Below are 16,735 nucleotides of genomic sequence, written 5' to 3' on the forward strand. Positions count from 1 at the left end.
TGTCACACTTACCTCTGAAATCTCATTAACTGATTCTTTGTACAGATCAACCGAAATATTGAATCCGCGTATTTATATCCTCATTATATTCTAGAACGTTCCGCAGATAAAACGATTCGTTAATATCGCCAGTAGTTGACTCCTTCTCTCATTCAAGAACGTACCCCCTCCCGCCTTCCTGAGATTAGAAATTACAACGAATCGCCCTAAGTGTAGCGCTACCTTTGTTGTGCAGCTTCCAAATGCTGACAAGTATCTACATAGTGCTCAAGTGCGCTGCGAGAACACCGAAAGCACAATAAAAGTGTACGTGCAATATTATCAACAACAGGGTTATAGAACATTCTCCGTCTTGCCTCGATAATTGTCTATCTCCTTAAATAATCGTCACATTATTCAAAAAGCCAAAAATCTGATTTTATCTAGTGTAAAATAAAAAAAAAATCCTCGGGGGGGGGGGGGGCTCGAGCCACCTCAACCCCAGCTTGGATACGTGCTATTAACAATAACAGGGTTATAGAACATTCTCCATCTTGTCTCGATAATTATTTCTCCCAAATTATCATCACACTATTCAAGAAGAAAAAATCCTAGTTTTATCTAGTGTAAACAGAAAAAATTCCTGAAGGGGAGCTCGAGCCCCCTGATTCCCACCTTGGATACGTGCTATTGACAATAATAGGGTTATAGAACACTCTCCGTTTTGTCTCGATAATTATTTCTCTCAGATTTATAAATTTATTATCTTCACATTATTCAAGACGCCAAAAATCTAATTTTATCTAGTATAAATTGAAAAATTTCCTGAGGGAGGGGGGGACTCGAGCCATTAACTATAACAGGGGTATAAAACATGCTCCGTCTTGCCTCGATAATTATTTCTCTCCTTACATTATTTTCACATTATTTAAGAAGCCAAAAACCTAATTTTATCTAACGTAAACTGAAAAATTTCCTGGGTAGAGGGTCTAGCCCCCTGTGCCCCATCTTGGATACGTGCTATTATCAATAACAGGGTTACGGAACATTCTCCGTCTTGCCTCGATAATTATTTCTCTCCTTAAATTATTGTCACATTATTTTATTTCACACCACAAGAAATCAAAAACCTCTTTTTATCTAGTGTAAACCTAAAACTTTCGGGGGGGGCTCGAGCCCCCTAAGCCCCCCCTCTGGATACGTGCCTGCACACAACACACACACACACGCACATACACGAATACAAAAGGTTAATTTTCAATGGCTGTTTCTTTAACATGGTTAAAAAGATATGAAAAAGTTTCACATAGAACACTAAAAACACACTCATAGTTTCGTCTTCGGCGACGCTCACATTACGAACGCTTGCACGTGAGGGATTTCAATTCACGCTCAGTTTCTATAAAATGTTTCCCTTCCGGCGTAACTACCACAATCTTTCCATCGATCGTGTAGCACTTGTTGTTGCCGAAAGTTGCCTTGGCGTCTTGGAGAAGCCTTTGCCTCTTTGGAGTCAGCGACTCCGTTAGTAGGTATTGGCTCCCCTTGAAGTTCTTCTTCGCTCGCCACAAAGCATCGCGATGTTTATACGAGATGAATTTTATAATCAAAGGTCGATGACCTTGTCTGACGACGTCGGCCGCCGACCTTCTCTTCCTCGGTGCTCCCAGGCGATGGCATCTGCTCACGAAGTCAGAAGAAACTTCAACGCCAAGTTTTGTGGAGAATATCTGTAGAGCAACTTCCGTGGGGACCTCCTCCGGCGTTTCCGGTACTCCATGCAGCAGCAAGCACTCCCTCCGGCTGTATTGTTGCAGCTTATCTAATTCCTCTTCCTGGTGAGTCAATTGGGATTGAATAGTTTCCATGTCTTCCCGGAAGACGACCAGCTCGCCTCTGATGTCCTGCAATTCCCTCCGTAACTCCTCAAGTCCAGAAGGGGCATCAGCCACCCTTGCCCCGGGATCCAACTGCGCCTCGCTGCAAAGAGCCGCTTCCACCTTGTCCTCCACGGTCTTGAGTTTCGCCTCCAGCGCGCTGAATCGTTGGCCGAGGTTCTTGTTCGCCATGGCTCTTGTGGTAGCACTGTCTCCGCGTCGCTATTCACTCACAAGCACGAGAATTGAGAACTGAGAACTTTTTTGTAAAAAGTGGAATTTTAGTACGTTGTGGGATATGGAGCGAAATCTATAGTACTACAAGCCACGGGTTGACTACTTATACGTGCCGTAAGAACATTTGGTGGCGTGATAATGCTCTATGTTAATAAAAAGCGAACGTTATTTTCGGAGCCGACTTTACACGCGTCTAGTACTATCCGCCATTACCTTGCTTCCGGGGGACCTGAAACCACGGGCTTTCAACCATTGCAGCGGGGGCGAGGGGACAAGGGAGGTAGAGGCAGAAATCTTCCCTTTTCCTTCGGAAACCCGTTTCTACCTGGAACTGCTAAGGTGGAAGAAGAGCGAGCTAGGCCAATTTTGTCCGCGGATCACACCGAGGGACGAGAAGTGCGTGAAAAAGAGAGTGTTGCATATGAACTGTGGCTTTAACAAGACAATAAATATTGTGGTTTTAAAATAATTAGAGATGTGAGATTGATTAATCTATCTCTGCTAGACTAGCTACTCCTCAGTGCACGTCACTGTTCGAGAACTGTCTGCATTCCCAGCACACAGAATGAATCTCGTATTGTCGAATGGATTGTGTATCCCGTGCATGTGTAACAGTTTCGCAAAAGCACTTCTGGTACACAGATGGTTTGATGCCTGATGAGAAGAAATGGACAAACACACATACTAAGATGGTTCCGGCACACAATGTCAATGCATGAAAACAGAGGAGTTGAGTGGTAGAAAATGTTCCGATTTCACGTTTTCACAGCCTTAAGCAGTGGCGATGATTTAGAGGATAGTTGTTCCCCATTTTTGTTTTGCCTCCACTCTATCACACTATAGCCTACCAAGAGAAAAGAAACTTTCCTTGCACCCCCCCCCCCCCAATTTTGGAACCCAACCTTAAACATACAATTGTGAGGTTCAATCTATGCCCCTTTACAAAATGGTGTTCAGCCCCCCCGAAAGGAATTCCTGGATACGTGCCTGGGAGCAGTGAAACGAAAAAGTTTGGGAACCACTGGCGATGTCGCTAAGTAGCCGCTCGTCCAACTTTTGCATGTAGTTCTCCTTTTCGTCAAAAGATGTCACACGCAGTCAAATACACTTCTCTTTGGTGCTCAGCCTGTTGACAGTTTCGCGAACTTCAACCATTCAGTTCAATCTTGTAGGCTTGCTTGTATAAGAGTACATACTTGACTGACATGCGACTGCCACAACCGGCCACAACATTCACATGGGGAAATTCCCGTGCTATCGTTGGTAGATTTACATACAGCGTGAAAACGATGTAAGTATATTCGTTTGAAGTATATACAGGCATTATATTTTTCTGCATAAGGAATGAAAGAAACCGTATTAAAGAACTAATGTGTCATTAGTCGCAGAAACTTAAGAACGTGAGTGTGTCCTGTGGTGAGTATCTTTTGATGTATGTTGAGAAACTTGCAACTTTACATTTCACCATGCAACTGAGATTGAAACAGTTAGAGGTCATAAGAACCGCAATCATGCTGTCATTCAAATGAACTGTTTTCTAAATGCTGCTGTTGTCACAACAGGTGAGGTACCAGTGTGTTGGTCAGGGTTTCATGATAATGTTATATCAATATATTTCGGGCATCGACACCATCATGTATCTTTGTTCTATAGGAACTAGATATATCACCGAACAATCGAGGCATAAACAAATTAGGAACAAAATTTTATTAATTTTACGGATGTGGGTGATCCCCCATATACCCGCGAGAAATTGGAAAATATTGTATGGTTCATGAAGATTACGTTTCATGCGAATATATTTGTAGATTACCTTTCATGCGAATATATTTGTGTTCTGAAAGTATGTTGCACTTGGTTTTGCCAAATATTTGCAACTGTCACTTCTCTAGATTATCTTTTCCGAGAACAGGCCATGGTCCAAGTGAGTACCTGATATTTACTTTTGTTCATTGTGATGATAACCTGCTGTTAACAGATAAGATTCAAATAAAGAATAATTTGCAAGTGACTGAATATTGTAAAAGTGACTTCCCATTTTTATCTTTAAAAGTGATCTTTCCCATTGTTATCTTTCCATAGATTGAACTGTTTGTAGCAGAAAATGATGTTGGGGATTCTGTGAATGGATGAATGAGATATACTGTAGTTGATGGTTCATTATACTTCCAACCATGGCAGCAAAAAATACCAGGGTAAGTTTGAACCTACCTGTTTGGAAATTTTACTAGAGTTCCTAGATATCCTGTTCAGTAGCGAAGCGTAGTCTTACGAAGGAGGCAAGCAATGTTTCAGTACAACAAAACATGTAGTACATTGGCATGCCAAGAGGGGGATTAAAGGTTTATAGCCTCATTGGCCCGGTCGCTGGATTTGTCAAAATATCATAATAAAATGACGGTTCTAAAAATAAACCATATGATCCTCAAACGTCACATTTACTTTCGAAATTCCGGGTAACGTTATTCGTATGGTAGTAAACGTCTTACATATGCGAACTTTCCGCATACGACTAAAGGGGTACGTAATTTCTTATTTATTTACTAGTACTTTTATTTGTTCATTATTTTTTAATGTGGGCAAACGGTGACCAAACGGATTTAGGTAAAATAACTCATTTATTTAATTTACACTGCGTGATTGTAATTTAGGATTTGTGGGCACCCTAAAAATGGCATTCGGAGTCAAGCATTAAAATAAAAAGTTAAACACAAACTTTAAAAATTTCATTTCAAACCAAAGAAACACATGCATAGACGATGTACTCACCACAATAAATTCCAAATTCCTTTACGTATATAGGAAATTTCCCGCTATCGAACAATTCAACAAATCTTAGGTCCTCAAGGTTCTCAAAACGTGAAGACACTCCCACGCTCTTTCCACAACTGGAAAGCATCCACGCAAGATCACTTTGGAAATCTCTGAAACGACCGAAAGTGATACCAACCTATTTCCTTAATTTTATTCATCATGGGAAGGAAAGATATATCAGTATGGAGATAGAAATTAAGCGATGGAATCAGAATCATTACAGCAGAAAGAGTATATACATAATATTTAAGTAATAAAGTGAAATACAGAGGCGGGTCCGGGGCCGGGGGAGGGTTGGCCCCCCCTTTGGCCCAGTATTCCTATGGAAAGGAAAGTCAAAGGCAGGAAAAGATGACAAAATGAGGAGACTACTACAAAAAATCCTGGGAGCACCACTTGTCTCATAATAATAAAACTTAAAACATGTTCTTGTGTTCATAATATGTACAATGTATACGATTTAATTGTGCTGTGTAAATATCAGTAGAGAGTTCTCTTTAGATAGCTTTATTTTCACCCCAAGTTTTATTCAAAAGCAGTCAATTTATTGAATGTGGTTGTAAAATTTGTGAAACAGCTCACTTGAATTACTGTGTAAATAATTTGGCAGTTGCAAACACTGGTGCGGTCAACACTTTTGATGTAATTTGAGCTGGACCGAGCTGGACACAGGGTGCAGACCAAGGTCCGTCGAATCTTCCCTCCCTCCCTGGGGAAATTCTTCACGGGGGTGCAGATATTTCACTTACTGGAAACACAAACCCCCGCCCTTTACCATCTCGCCCGAACTCCCAATATCCATTTTTTTTACGCGTTTTACAATTCGCGAAATCTAAAATAAATTGTAATATAAAATGATATATATATATATATATATGGAATTTAGAACAATGATAATAACTTATTTTAGTTATTTTATGACTAAGAATTATTTTTATATTCGCGATCTTGTTTACGTGTTCATGAAGACAAATATTCTTTACTCGTAGTTTTTGGTGGCAATATATCCTTCTGCTTTCGGTTGAGCTCGGCTATTTTCGGGAATAACGCAAGCTCAGCAAGCAGAGCTTTTGGTGTAAGCGTTGTGAACGGGTTCCACTCGAATTTCATGCTTCGCCATGTGACTCCTTCGGGTGCGTTATTTTCCCGCAGAGCAGCCGCAAGCATTGAGGCTGGTGCTTGCTACAGAGCTGCTGAGGGAGTTTGCGGCCGTAATTTTTCGCGAAATCGAGTGTGATGGAAACGAAATAAGGCTAAAACATTAAGTACATTAAATGATATTCGAATAATGCAAGCAGTGCTTGCATTGCTTGTACTATATCTTCGCCTCTGATCCTGTTTGTACAAGATTGTCCAGTATTCCACAATCAGTTTTCATTGTCATTTGGGAAGGGCCAATTTTGTAAGGAAAAATATATTTCTAAAAAGAAATAATAATAATAATTTCTTTATTTAGCGGGCGAGTTCAGCCGTAGGCTGCTCTACCACCTAACCCTTGTCATGAGCTACATAAGAAATATAAGTATATATAATATAATATGATAATATATGAGTACAGATGGAAAGCTTGATTACACTAAAGAGAAATAAAAAAATCACATTACCTACAATTACGAATATTCTCATTTCAGTAATAATAGTCATAGGATTATATAAATGTGAAAGAACAAGAAAATATTAAAAAAGAAAAAAAGGTGAAATTTTCGTATCCCCAAAACGTATTTCTTCAATTTTACAGGAGAAAGTACTTACCGAAATGGGTTTATTTATACTTTAGGAAGGTCTTGGAAGTTTGTTTTCACCTCGTTGAAATTTTTTTGCCTGTAAATCATGTAATTTTCGACATTAATGTCACTCCAATGCACAAAAGCTGTTCCCTTGATGTCCGTCGACTACGTGAACCAAATATTTGTGAGCGTTTCATGACGTAACAACTGGTCAGTGTTTCCAAATACGCGGTTTTGTAACTGTGTAACAGTTCTAGAACGTAAATAAACGTGAGTTACTGTTCATCATTTCTGATTACGAACTTGCGACAACATGACGTGCACAGGATCAGTGGCGTGCTCAATGTGAGGTTGATGGGGGCTATAACCCCCCCTTTCGCCCAGTATCTCTAAGGCTATTTATGAATGGTTCGTGGGCTATTTATGTATGGTTCGTGGGCTATTTATGTATGGTTCGTGGGGCTATCCGTGAATGGTTCGTGGTGAATGGTTCATGGGGCTATCCGTGAATGGTTCGTGGGGCTATCCATGAATGGTTCGTGGGACTATCCGTGAATCGTTCGTGGGGCTAGCGCCAATGGTTCGTGGGGCTATCCGAGAATGGTGTGTGGGGCTACGAATATTTTCTTCAAAACCAATTTTTAACTATTGAAACCTTTGCGTGGCCCTACTAACCTATCCATGCGCCAATGGTTCGTGGGGCTAGCGCCAATGGTTTGTGGGGCTAGCGCCAATGGTTCGTGGGGCTATCTTTTTCACTATTGAAACCTTTGCGTGGCCCTACTAACCTATCCACGCGCCAGTGGTTTGTGGGGCTAGCGCCAATGGTTCGTGGGGCTAGTGCCAATGGTTCGTGGGGCTATATTTTTAACTATTGAAACCTTTGCGTGGCCCTACTAACCTATCCACGCGCCAATGGTTCGTGGGGCTAGCGCCAATGGTTCGTGGGGCTATCTTTTTCACTATTGAAACCTTTGCGTGGCCCTACTAACCTATCCACGCGCCAGTGGTTTGTGGGGCTAGCGCCAATGGTTCGTGGGGCTAGCGCCAATGGTTCGTGGGGCTATATTTTTAACTATTGAAACCTTTGCATGGCCCTACTAACCTATCCACGTGCCAATGGTTCGTGGGGCTATCTTTTTCACTATTGAAACCTTTGCGTGGCCCTACTAACCTATCCACGTGCCAGTGGTTTGTGGGGCTAGCGCCAATGGTTCGTGGGGCTAGCGCCAATGGTTCGTGGGGCTATATTTTTAACTATTGAAACCTTTGCGGGGCCCTACTAACCTATCCACGCGCCAATGGTTCGTGGGGCTATATTTTTAACTATTGAAACCTTTGCGTGGCCCTACTAACCTATCCACGCGCCAATGGTTCGTGGGGCTAGCGCCAATGGTTTGTGGGGCTATCTTTTTCACTATTGAAACCTTTGCGTGGCCCTACTAACCTATCCACGCGCCAATGGTTCGTGGGGCTAGCGCCAATGGTTCGTGGGGCTATCTTTTTCACTATTGAAACCTTTGCGTGGCCCTACTAACCTATCCACGCGCCAATGGTTTCAGTTGCTTTGTTTTATTTCAATCACTTATCGCACAACACTCTTGCTACCTTGCGTTCTGACGTCAGCGGACTGAAGTTTATTTTTAGGCTAAAGGCCTATGTTGTTATCCATATCATTAAAATTTCAGTAACCACCAAACGTCTCTAATTCCCTTATTTTCGTATTTTCCACATTCATACTTACGTATTCTCCATACTAGTACCTAGATATTTTGCTATGAAGAAGGTCGCAGCACTGCATAACCACTGATCATGGACTACGCTAGTCAAGATTTCTCCGCCATATCGCGTGTAACGCAAGCAAAAGCGAAGAAAATAAAAATACTCCATATTTCGAAAATTGAGATTATTTGCCTGCAAAAAACGAAACGCGAAATAGAAGAATACTTACGAATGCAGAATATGTAAGTATCAATGTGAAAAATACGAAAATAAGGGAATTAGAGACGTTTGGTGGTTACCGAAATTTTAATGAAAAAAAATACAAATGTGAAAAGAAAAAAATATAAATGTAAATGTTAACATAAGGTTGCATTTAAGTAAATAATAATAATTTGAAGATAATAAAATTCCAATAGTTACAGTTATAGAATATGAGTGTTTTGTCGTTTGTTGAGTGCCAGTTCATTTCTAGTATGTGCTACTGTTCTGCTGCTGTTCCTGTAGAAGCATTTCTTTCAATTTAATTTTGAAACTCTTATTGAGTTTTATGGATTTAACATTTGTTGGTAGTGCATTCCATGCTTTCGGGGCAGATATAGAAAAGGATGAGGTATATAGCGTAGTCGAATGGTGAGGAATGTCAAGTTCGTTGTGACGACGTGTCCCGTGTCTGTGAATTGTGTTGCGATTACATAATTTTTCAAATAAGTACGCGGGTTTACGTTCAGTTTGCAGATCATGAATGAAAGATAGATAGTGTAGTAGCCTCCTGTTGGCCATTGTTAAAATATTATGTCTGTTTAAGATGGGAAGGATGTGATCGCGTTTATCCAGGCCAAAAGTATATCTGATGCATGCATTTTGTGCGATTTGAATTTTTCTGGTGAGTTTTTTCGCAAGTTTGGAGCCATACACAGTGTCACAATAATCAAATAGTGGAAAAATTAAAGATTGAACTAGTCTAAGTTTACATTCTGCAGGTAGTTGATCTTGGAAACGGTAGAGGTTTCTCAGAATAAAATATGCTTTTTTACATTGTGCATTGATGTGGTCAGTCCAGTCCAATGTATCGTTAACAATCAAGCCAAGATTTTTTGCTGAATTTTTACATGGAATGGTATCATTATTAATTTTAAGTTCAATTGGCTCAACAATAGAATTTATTTGCGATTGTTTCATTCCAATTAGCATATAAAGTGATTTTTCAGGGTTTATCTTAAGTCCGTTTGATGTACACCATGTGTAAATATTATTTAAATCGGTGTTGAGTGAGGAAATACTACTTTCTAGCGCTGTACGTCTAGTCGAAAAATACAGTTGTGTATCATCTGCATAGAAATGTGGTGTGAAAAATTTTATAACTTTATTTAAGTCTGCCGTGTAGAGGGTGAAAAGGAGAGGCCCTAAAATTGATCCCTGCGGAACCCCTGCTTTTAAAACTACAGCTTCGGAGATCTGCGAGGGTGAATTTTGAAGTAATGTTCTCTGTTTTCTATTAAGTAAATAAGATTCAAACCACCTTACGGCTACAGAGTCACATTTATAGTATTTGAGTTTAGATATTAACAAATCGTGTTGGACCGTGTTGAAAGCTTTACTAAAATCCAGTAATACGAGAAGTGTGGAGCAACGGTTGTCAATTTCGCAAAGAATATCGTCTGTAACTTTTGTTAAAGCTGTTGCTGTGCTATACCGTGCACGGAACCCAGACTGAACTGTAGGTAACAAGTTGTTCGCGTCAACATAACATATTAGTTGCGAAAATACAATTTTTTCTAGTACTTTAGAGAGTACTGGCAATAGGCTTATGGGCCTTAAGTATCGAAAGAACTGATCTCTTTTTTCTTTTGAAGAGGCAAGACTCGCGCTTCTTTCCATGTTTCTGGAAACACGCCTTTAGACAAAGAATAATTGATTATGTGAGTTAATGGAGTCAGTACATATGGTAGTGCAATCTTTAACATCTTAGTGTTTATGCCGTCTGCTCCAACACTGTTTGATTTAATTTTATGCACTGCTTTGTGCACATCAATTTCGGTTACTGTGTTAAAACAAAATAATTTATTTTCATATGTAAAGCTACGGCTTTCAAAGTACTCAATTTGTTGGGTTTTTAGTTGAGTGGGAATACTAAGCCAAGCGTCAGGTCAACCTTGCAGCAGGTTTTAGCATATGTAGATCCAAACGTGCGCGCAAGAATATAGTTCCACTGAGACGGGTTCTATTCCGACACAACTGCATACTTGCAAGAAAACAGTTATTTAATTTGTAATATACAGACAAAAAAATACATTGATTAGCAGGTATGGACTTAATTGGTTGCAATCACTGTGCAGACGAACTTAGAACCGCAGATTCGCCAACTCGAATCTGTAATGCGTTGAAGAGACATTGAAACTTTAGAGCGAGTCGAGCGAGACTGAATGCGTTGCAGAGCGCGTGAAATCGCTGATACCAGTGTTGCACCTCCCACTATTTTAACCCTATGTTTATTGTAGAGCGGCGAGAATGGCTGAATCTCCTGTTCAGCGCGCGGTTTTACCCGAATGTTATTTTGGGCTTCATCCGAAAGGAAATGTTCTTCAAAGTCAAGCAAGTTGTTTTAAATGCATAATCCTCCTTGCGGCAACAAGATCAAAGTAAAACAGGGCGTGAGGTGATTTGCCGTCAATGTGCACACGAATTGTATCACGGGTGTTGAATGATTTGCGGTTTGAGTTTAGCAAGAGGAAACGATTGTTTGTTGTTTGACGACAAAAGAATCTCCGCGGTATTAAAATATATCGCAGTGAGAAGAAACATGTTTATTATTTGGACGAGACGTCCTTCAACTCGGTGAGTGGGGGAAGGGGGAATAAACCATGGAAGGATACCACCATGCAAAACCACCGCCAGGGCTGAAGAAACCGACGATGATGGGAAGGGGGAGGCTTATTGTTTCACCCACTGGCGGCAATGAAAGCTTTGTTGAAGGCGCATATTTACTGTTCCGCGCAAAGAAAGGGAAGGGTGATTATCAGCAACAAATAGACAGACCAAGATTTGAATCCTGGTTTAGTGAAGTGATTCATAAATTGAAACCAGAGTAATAGCGACAGACAATGCACCTGATTGTATATATCACCAATAACAAATCATGCTTTTTTGGTGGTACAACTTGAAGTGCGTGTGTCTTACAGTAACGGATGTATTGCGAACGAAGCAACCAAGTTTTTCATAAATCTATTTCTTTCTAAACCAAAAACAATAATTTGTCATTAAATTCAAGAGGGGCCTATCGTTGTTTACTTTTATCTTTGTTTATTTTTATTTTTGCGTGCTCGAAATATACACACATGCTCTCATGTTTAGAAGTTGTTTCGCTCTTATATTAATGACACATTTATTAAATAATATATGCGCAGAAAGTACTTTTAAAATGTTATGTTTCAGGAGACAAAGAGAAGCAAAAATACAATCCACTTGACATGCATGCGGGTTTTGATGTGTTGTGCGGTTGGCAATACTGTAGATTTTCTCAGTGTCTCCGATGTAAGCAGCTCGGCGGTTGAGGAAAGACTGGCACGGAAGATTCTGAGCTCAGTTCTCGCGCGGATTGATACATAAAACCTGCTGCAAGGTTAACCTGACGCTTGGCTTAGATAGATTGCTAATTTGCCCAAAATGATTATTGAGAGCATCGAGCTCGTGTGCTGTGTTCACAAGTGAGGATAAGTTAGCATTGACATTTTTATTATCCAGCACGCCCCACTGTTTTAGTTCACGCCACGTTTCCTTCTTATTTAATTGAATAGCGCCAAATTTAAAAGAGAAGTATGACTTATTTTCCTCTCGGATAATGGTAGTCGTAAAATTTCGGAGTTCTTTGTAGTGGTTCCAATCGGCAACGTTGTTCGTCCGTTTGAATTTCCTCAGAGCGTTGTCTCGAATACGCATTAATAACTTGACATTAGGAGTTGTCCACGGAACGCGCTTCCTCTTAACTCGGGCGGTTTTCATAGGTGCATGGCAATCAAATATTCGTACGATATTGGAGCTAAAAGAGTCTACTTTTTCGTCAACGGTACCAAGTGATTGCAGTGTTTCCCACTGAACGTTTGTTATGTCTTCGGCAAAATTGTCTATATCGAAAGAGGAGAAGCTTCTGGTTCCTCTTTGTTCTAGCTGATAGAACAAATTTGTTCTCGTGTAGCATGTGCTTGCAGCCTGGTCTTTACAAAGAAAAACTAGTAACCCTACTGTCGGTAGTTTCAGAGATATAGTTTTTTTTTCTTTCTTATGAATGACATTTTCTCTATTTTTCTGGCTAGCTTTTGCAATTACAGTGTATAACATGTACGGTAACGACTAGATATAGCGGAAACACATTTCTTGAAATTTACAGGAGAAAAGACGAGAAAGTACTTACGGAATTTAGTTCTTGTGGACTTTCTGAAGCTGGGAAAAGTGTTTTTTCGAATTGTGCAAGTTATTCGTCCTGTAAATAAAGTATTTTTCGACATTCATGTATCTCCGTTGCACGATAGCTCATGCAACTATTACCGTCTACTACGTGAATCAAATGTTCCGTGCGTTCGATTACGTAACCCCCTGTCAGTGTAGCAACCACGCGGTAGTTTTACAAGATGACGTGTGAGCGGGATTTTTTTTCCAATTTAATTTTTTGTTTGCCTAACCTAACTGAACCTAACCTTCCGTGAATGGTTTGTGGATTAAAAACAATCATTTTTCGGTTAATAAGTGTTAGTGTAACACCACGCAGTAGTTTTACAAGATGACGTGTGAGCATTTTTTTTTTTTTCAATTTTCTGTTTGCCTAACCTAACTGAACCTAACCTAACCTTCCGTGAATGGTTTGTGGATCAATTTTTGCTTAAAAACCTTTTGTGAATAGTTTGTGTGGCATTTATCGGTTCATAAGTTTGGAAACACTGCATATCAGCTGAAGATAGACAACGTGAGTCAAAATTTGGCCGCCAATTAGCAGCGACCAAGAAATACTTATAATGTTAAAAATAACGCTTTTTTCATTGAAAAAAAAGTAATCCCAAGTTGAAAAATGTTCCGCTATGCATATGAGGTAAGTAGAAATTAATTTTATTTCAAAATAAACGAGTTAAATGTATTTCCGCTATATCTAACTAGTACCACATGTACAGCATGAAACGCACATCGTGTTACACCATCTATGCAAGTTCACAGTCTTTACATTTGAAAAAAACTAAAATATTATTCCATACGTCTACAGTAAACATTGTAAAGTATGTATTTAAGCAGCGCCATTGTTTTGTACCTATTAACGGTTTATACGAAACTTTATTCCTCTTGGTTGAATAGTTATCAGCGTTTAAACATGTGAAGTGATACATTGTTTATATGTCACGCTGCCGCAATTACATATGCACTCGTGACCTAGAGGTTGCTTCTGATTGGTTATGCTACAGATATAGGATTGATCCTATCCTTGAGAAATGTCATAAAAGTTCTTACTTTACACGGTAGCATTTTGGTCATGGCAAAAATGCTTTCATCTAAAGCAGGTCTAAACAATCAACATGCATTTCTTTGTACAGTGCTGCTTGATATCGGTGGCATAGCATGACATATTTACGTAGTCAACGCAACCTGCCAAAAGTTAGGGTCAATCTTTTGACATCGGGGGTGGGGGGGGGGGGTTATTTATCCATGGTAAACACCAATGTCATTGCCTATTCATTGCAAAATATCACTGCAGTAACCACATGTACATCTTACGACTACAGAAGACAATTTATGCTATTCCATACCTACGGTGAACAGACGTCCTGATTTTCGCAGAACAGTCCTTTTTTTGAAGGCCAAATATCTCCTATTTTTCAATACTGCCCTGCAAAAGATCAAGACGATTTGTTTACATCTGTGAAACTATTTCTTTGCACTCGCTCGCGACCTTATTCTTATGGTGTGAAGCTTATAAATTGCTTACAAGCAGATATTGCGTGCAATCTGCACATCATGTGATATGCAAGGTACCGAGTGATGACTAAATATATATGCAGGGATGCTTTGAAAATTGAAAATAGCCCAATTCTGGGGATTTTCATGCTTGATGCATTGATGAGATGATTACTACGACTGCGACAAGAGACAAATATATTCTCAGTATTGATTAATATTTTAACATTATTTCACAATGTATTAATGTTTTATGGTAAGGAATTATGGGATAAAAAAAAACTGGGGCTGAGCTGATACAGTTACTTGTATAATTCCAGTTTAATATAACAAAGGCTAGTTACTGAGTCACAAAACTCATCACATCACATTCTATTAATGATATTAAATACTCCAAAATTATTCTCTTATAGTATTATATCACTTAAAATGTCCTGTGGCATTTTATGTTAACTTCTTTCTATCCCCAGACGATGCAAAAGAAGAAGAAGAATAAGTAGTAGTAGTAGTTTTTTGAAATGTTGCAAGCATGGTTTAAAGTGTTGCAGATACACCGAGAAAATCGGTGAATTGTTTTTAAGGGGGGAGAAAGTTACAGTGTGTAAAATAAAATTTATGTAGTGCATATAGCGTACTGCTTGCACCAGGAATGCAAATTAAATGCAAATGTAAACAACATTATTTTCATTTGGATTAACATGGAGAGAGGAAAACTACGTAGAAATATACACAAACCCAGATATATATTGAACGTTCATTTGGCAGCTCTGTATATGCCCTGCTGTCCATTATTCTCTTGTCATTTGCAATAAAAACAAGTCACTCCAGTGTCGGTATCAGCCAGCAGTTACACAGAAGGGTAGAGCACAAGAAGAAAATCCACAACCCTCCCTCCCACAGCGACATTCATCCCTTTCTCAGGAAGTCCAGAATGGGCCTAGCATTATATACTGCTGGACAAAGAAAACCGGACACCTTAATATTTGACATCTGAATTGCAATGACAGCTTGCAGGTATATTACAGAATGTTTGGCAGATCATGTAGTACCATATGCACCATTCATAGGTCCGAACTTTGTTTATTCATTCGTACTTAATTCAGTTTCTGTGTCATTTAGTTAGCCTTTGAATCAGAGCTTTTATTGACCCATTGCGTTATCACAAAAAATGCAAGTGTGCGGTTTATTTTGTCTAGCAGTGTAGTAATCTTGATTTGAAAAGGTCACGTTCTTAACCCACAAGTTTGCGAGTAAGAATTGGCAATAAATGGTTTCTTTTATTTCCATATAGCGTTGATAAACCTGGAAGAAAATTCTTTGGAGACCCCACTACTTAAATTGAGCAATACAAAAAGCAATAATTTTTATTTTCTTTCTCTTCGTGTTTGAAATTGAAATGTAAACATCTCAATTGTCACGTTTAAAGGTTAGCACCAATTGTTACGAGAAAGAGAAGAAATCGTTGAGACTTTTGCATGGGACTTACTCAATACTTCGAAATCTCAAGCCATGTTCAGTGATGCTTATCGTCGTTGCCTTGTAATCAAGGGGTCCCAGGTTCGATACCCGGTGGAGGCACGTACTAGTTCGGATCCCACTTTAAACTATTAAGTCCAGTCCCGATTAGCCTTACTGTGCATAAAGTGGACTTAAAACACCAAATCAGTGAAGCTTGTGCAATAGTTGTGATAATGAAAAACAGATTTCATATCATTCAATATGTGTTTATCCTCTTAAAAGCAAGAGCATTGCATGCTTTACAATGCTGGAAAGCAAATGACAGACACTCTGAAGAAGTTCAATCTTGATCTCAGAGAAACCTACCATGGTTGGTTGTAAACATGGGGGTTGAAGAAAGCTTCTGAGGAAGTAGCAATCAGCAGACCTTGCCGCAGGGGTGTCTTCAGAGATTAGCCGAATGGTAGAGATTCGCAAAATTCTAATCTCAGCTGGTACGGCTGACACAATTACACTCAACAGGAAAGGTAGTGTGACTGTTGGGCACAGGTGTAGAATTGGGCTAAACTTTGGGAATCTCTTGTCTATTTCTAGCTGTTTCATGGTGTCACGACTAATTTTACACAAATATGTGAATATGCAGACTTATTTTCACAGACGTCCACAGGGGGGCAGGAGGGGATGGTTGCCCCCCGTAATACTCTCACTTAGAAATTTAGTGTAGAGGAATCTTATCACAGTTATTAAATGGTATTATGCTTCTTTAAAAATTAAGTATTTTTAAGCCGATAAAAACTTCCAAGCTACTATGGAGTGGGAGGAAAGTGCAATATTTCCTATGAAATTAAACTATCCAACTTCGGTTTCTAGTAAATTTCTCTTAATTAACACTCCCACTCACTTTATTCGTTAGTTGTGTTACCTCTGTGTTTACAAATTAAATTATCCATACATTGGAAATTACGATTGGGTGACAAAAGTGGGGAG

The 16,735-nt window shown here is 39.5% G+C and overlaps 1 protein-coding gene across 2 annotated transcripts in view; it reads left to right on the forward strand.

Annotated features, from left to right (window-relative positions):
- The first annotated feature begins 3,279 nt into the window (after nt 1-3,279).
- The window catches only part of LOC146000163 (putative helicase mov-10-B.1), a 111,142-nt gene continuing 97,686 nt past the window's right edge, over nt 3,280-16,735 (forward strand). Inside the window, exons 1-2 of one of the 2 annotated variants that reach the window (XM_083137505.1) lie at nt 3,280-3,384; nt 4,176-4,288. In XM_083137505.1, the coding sequence (XP_082993631.1) occupies nt 4,268-4,288 (21 nt within the window). In that variant the 5' untranslated portion in view covers nt 3,280-3,384; nt 4,176-4,267. Of the gene's footprint in view, nt 3,385-3,469; nt 3,510-4,175; nt 4,289-16,735 lie in introns of those variants that run through there. The other variant, XM_083137511.1, reaches the window with a different exon arrangement.

Source organism: Lepisma saccharinum, chromosome 1 (genome assembly GCF_977018435.1).
Source record: "Lepisma saccharinum chromosome 1, izLepSacc3.1, whole genome shotgun sequence".
Taxonomy (NCBI): Eukaryota; Metazoa; Arthropoda; class Insecta; order Zygentoma; family Lepismatidae; genus Lepisma; species Lepisma saccharinum.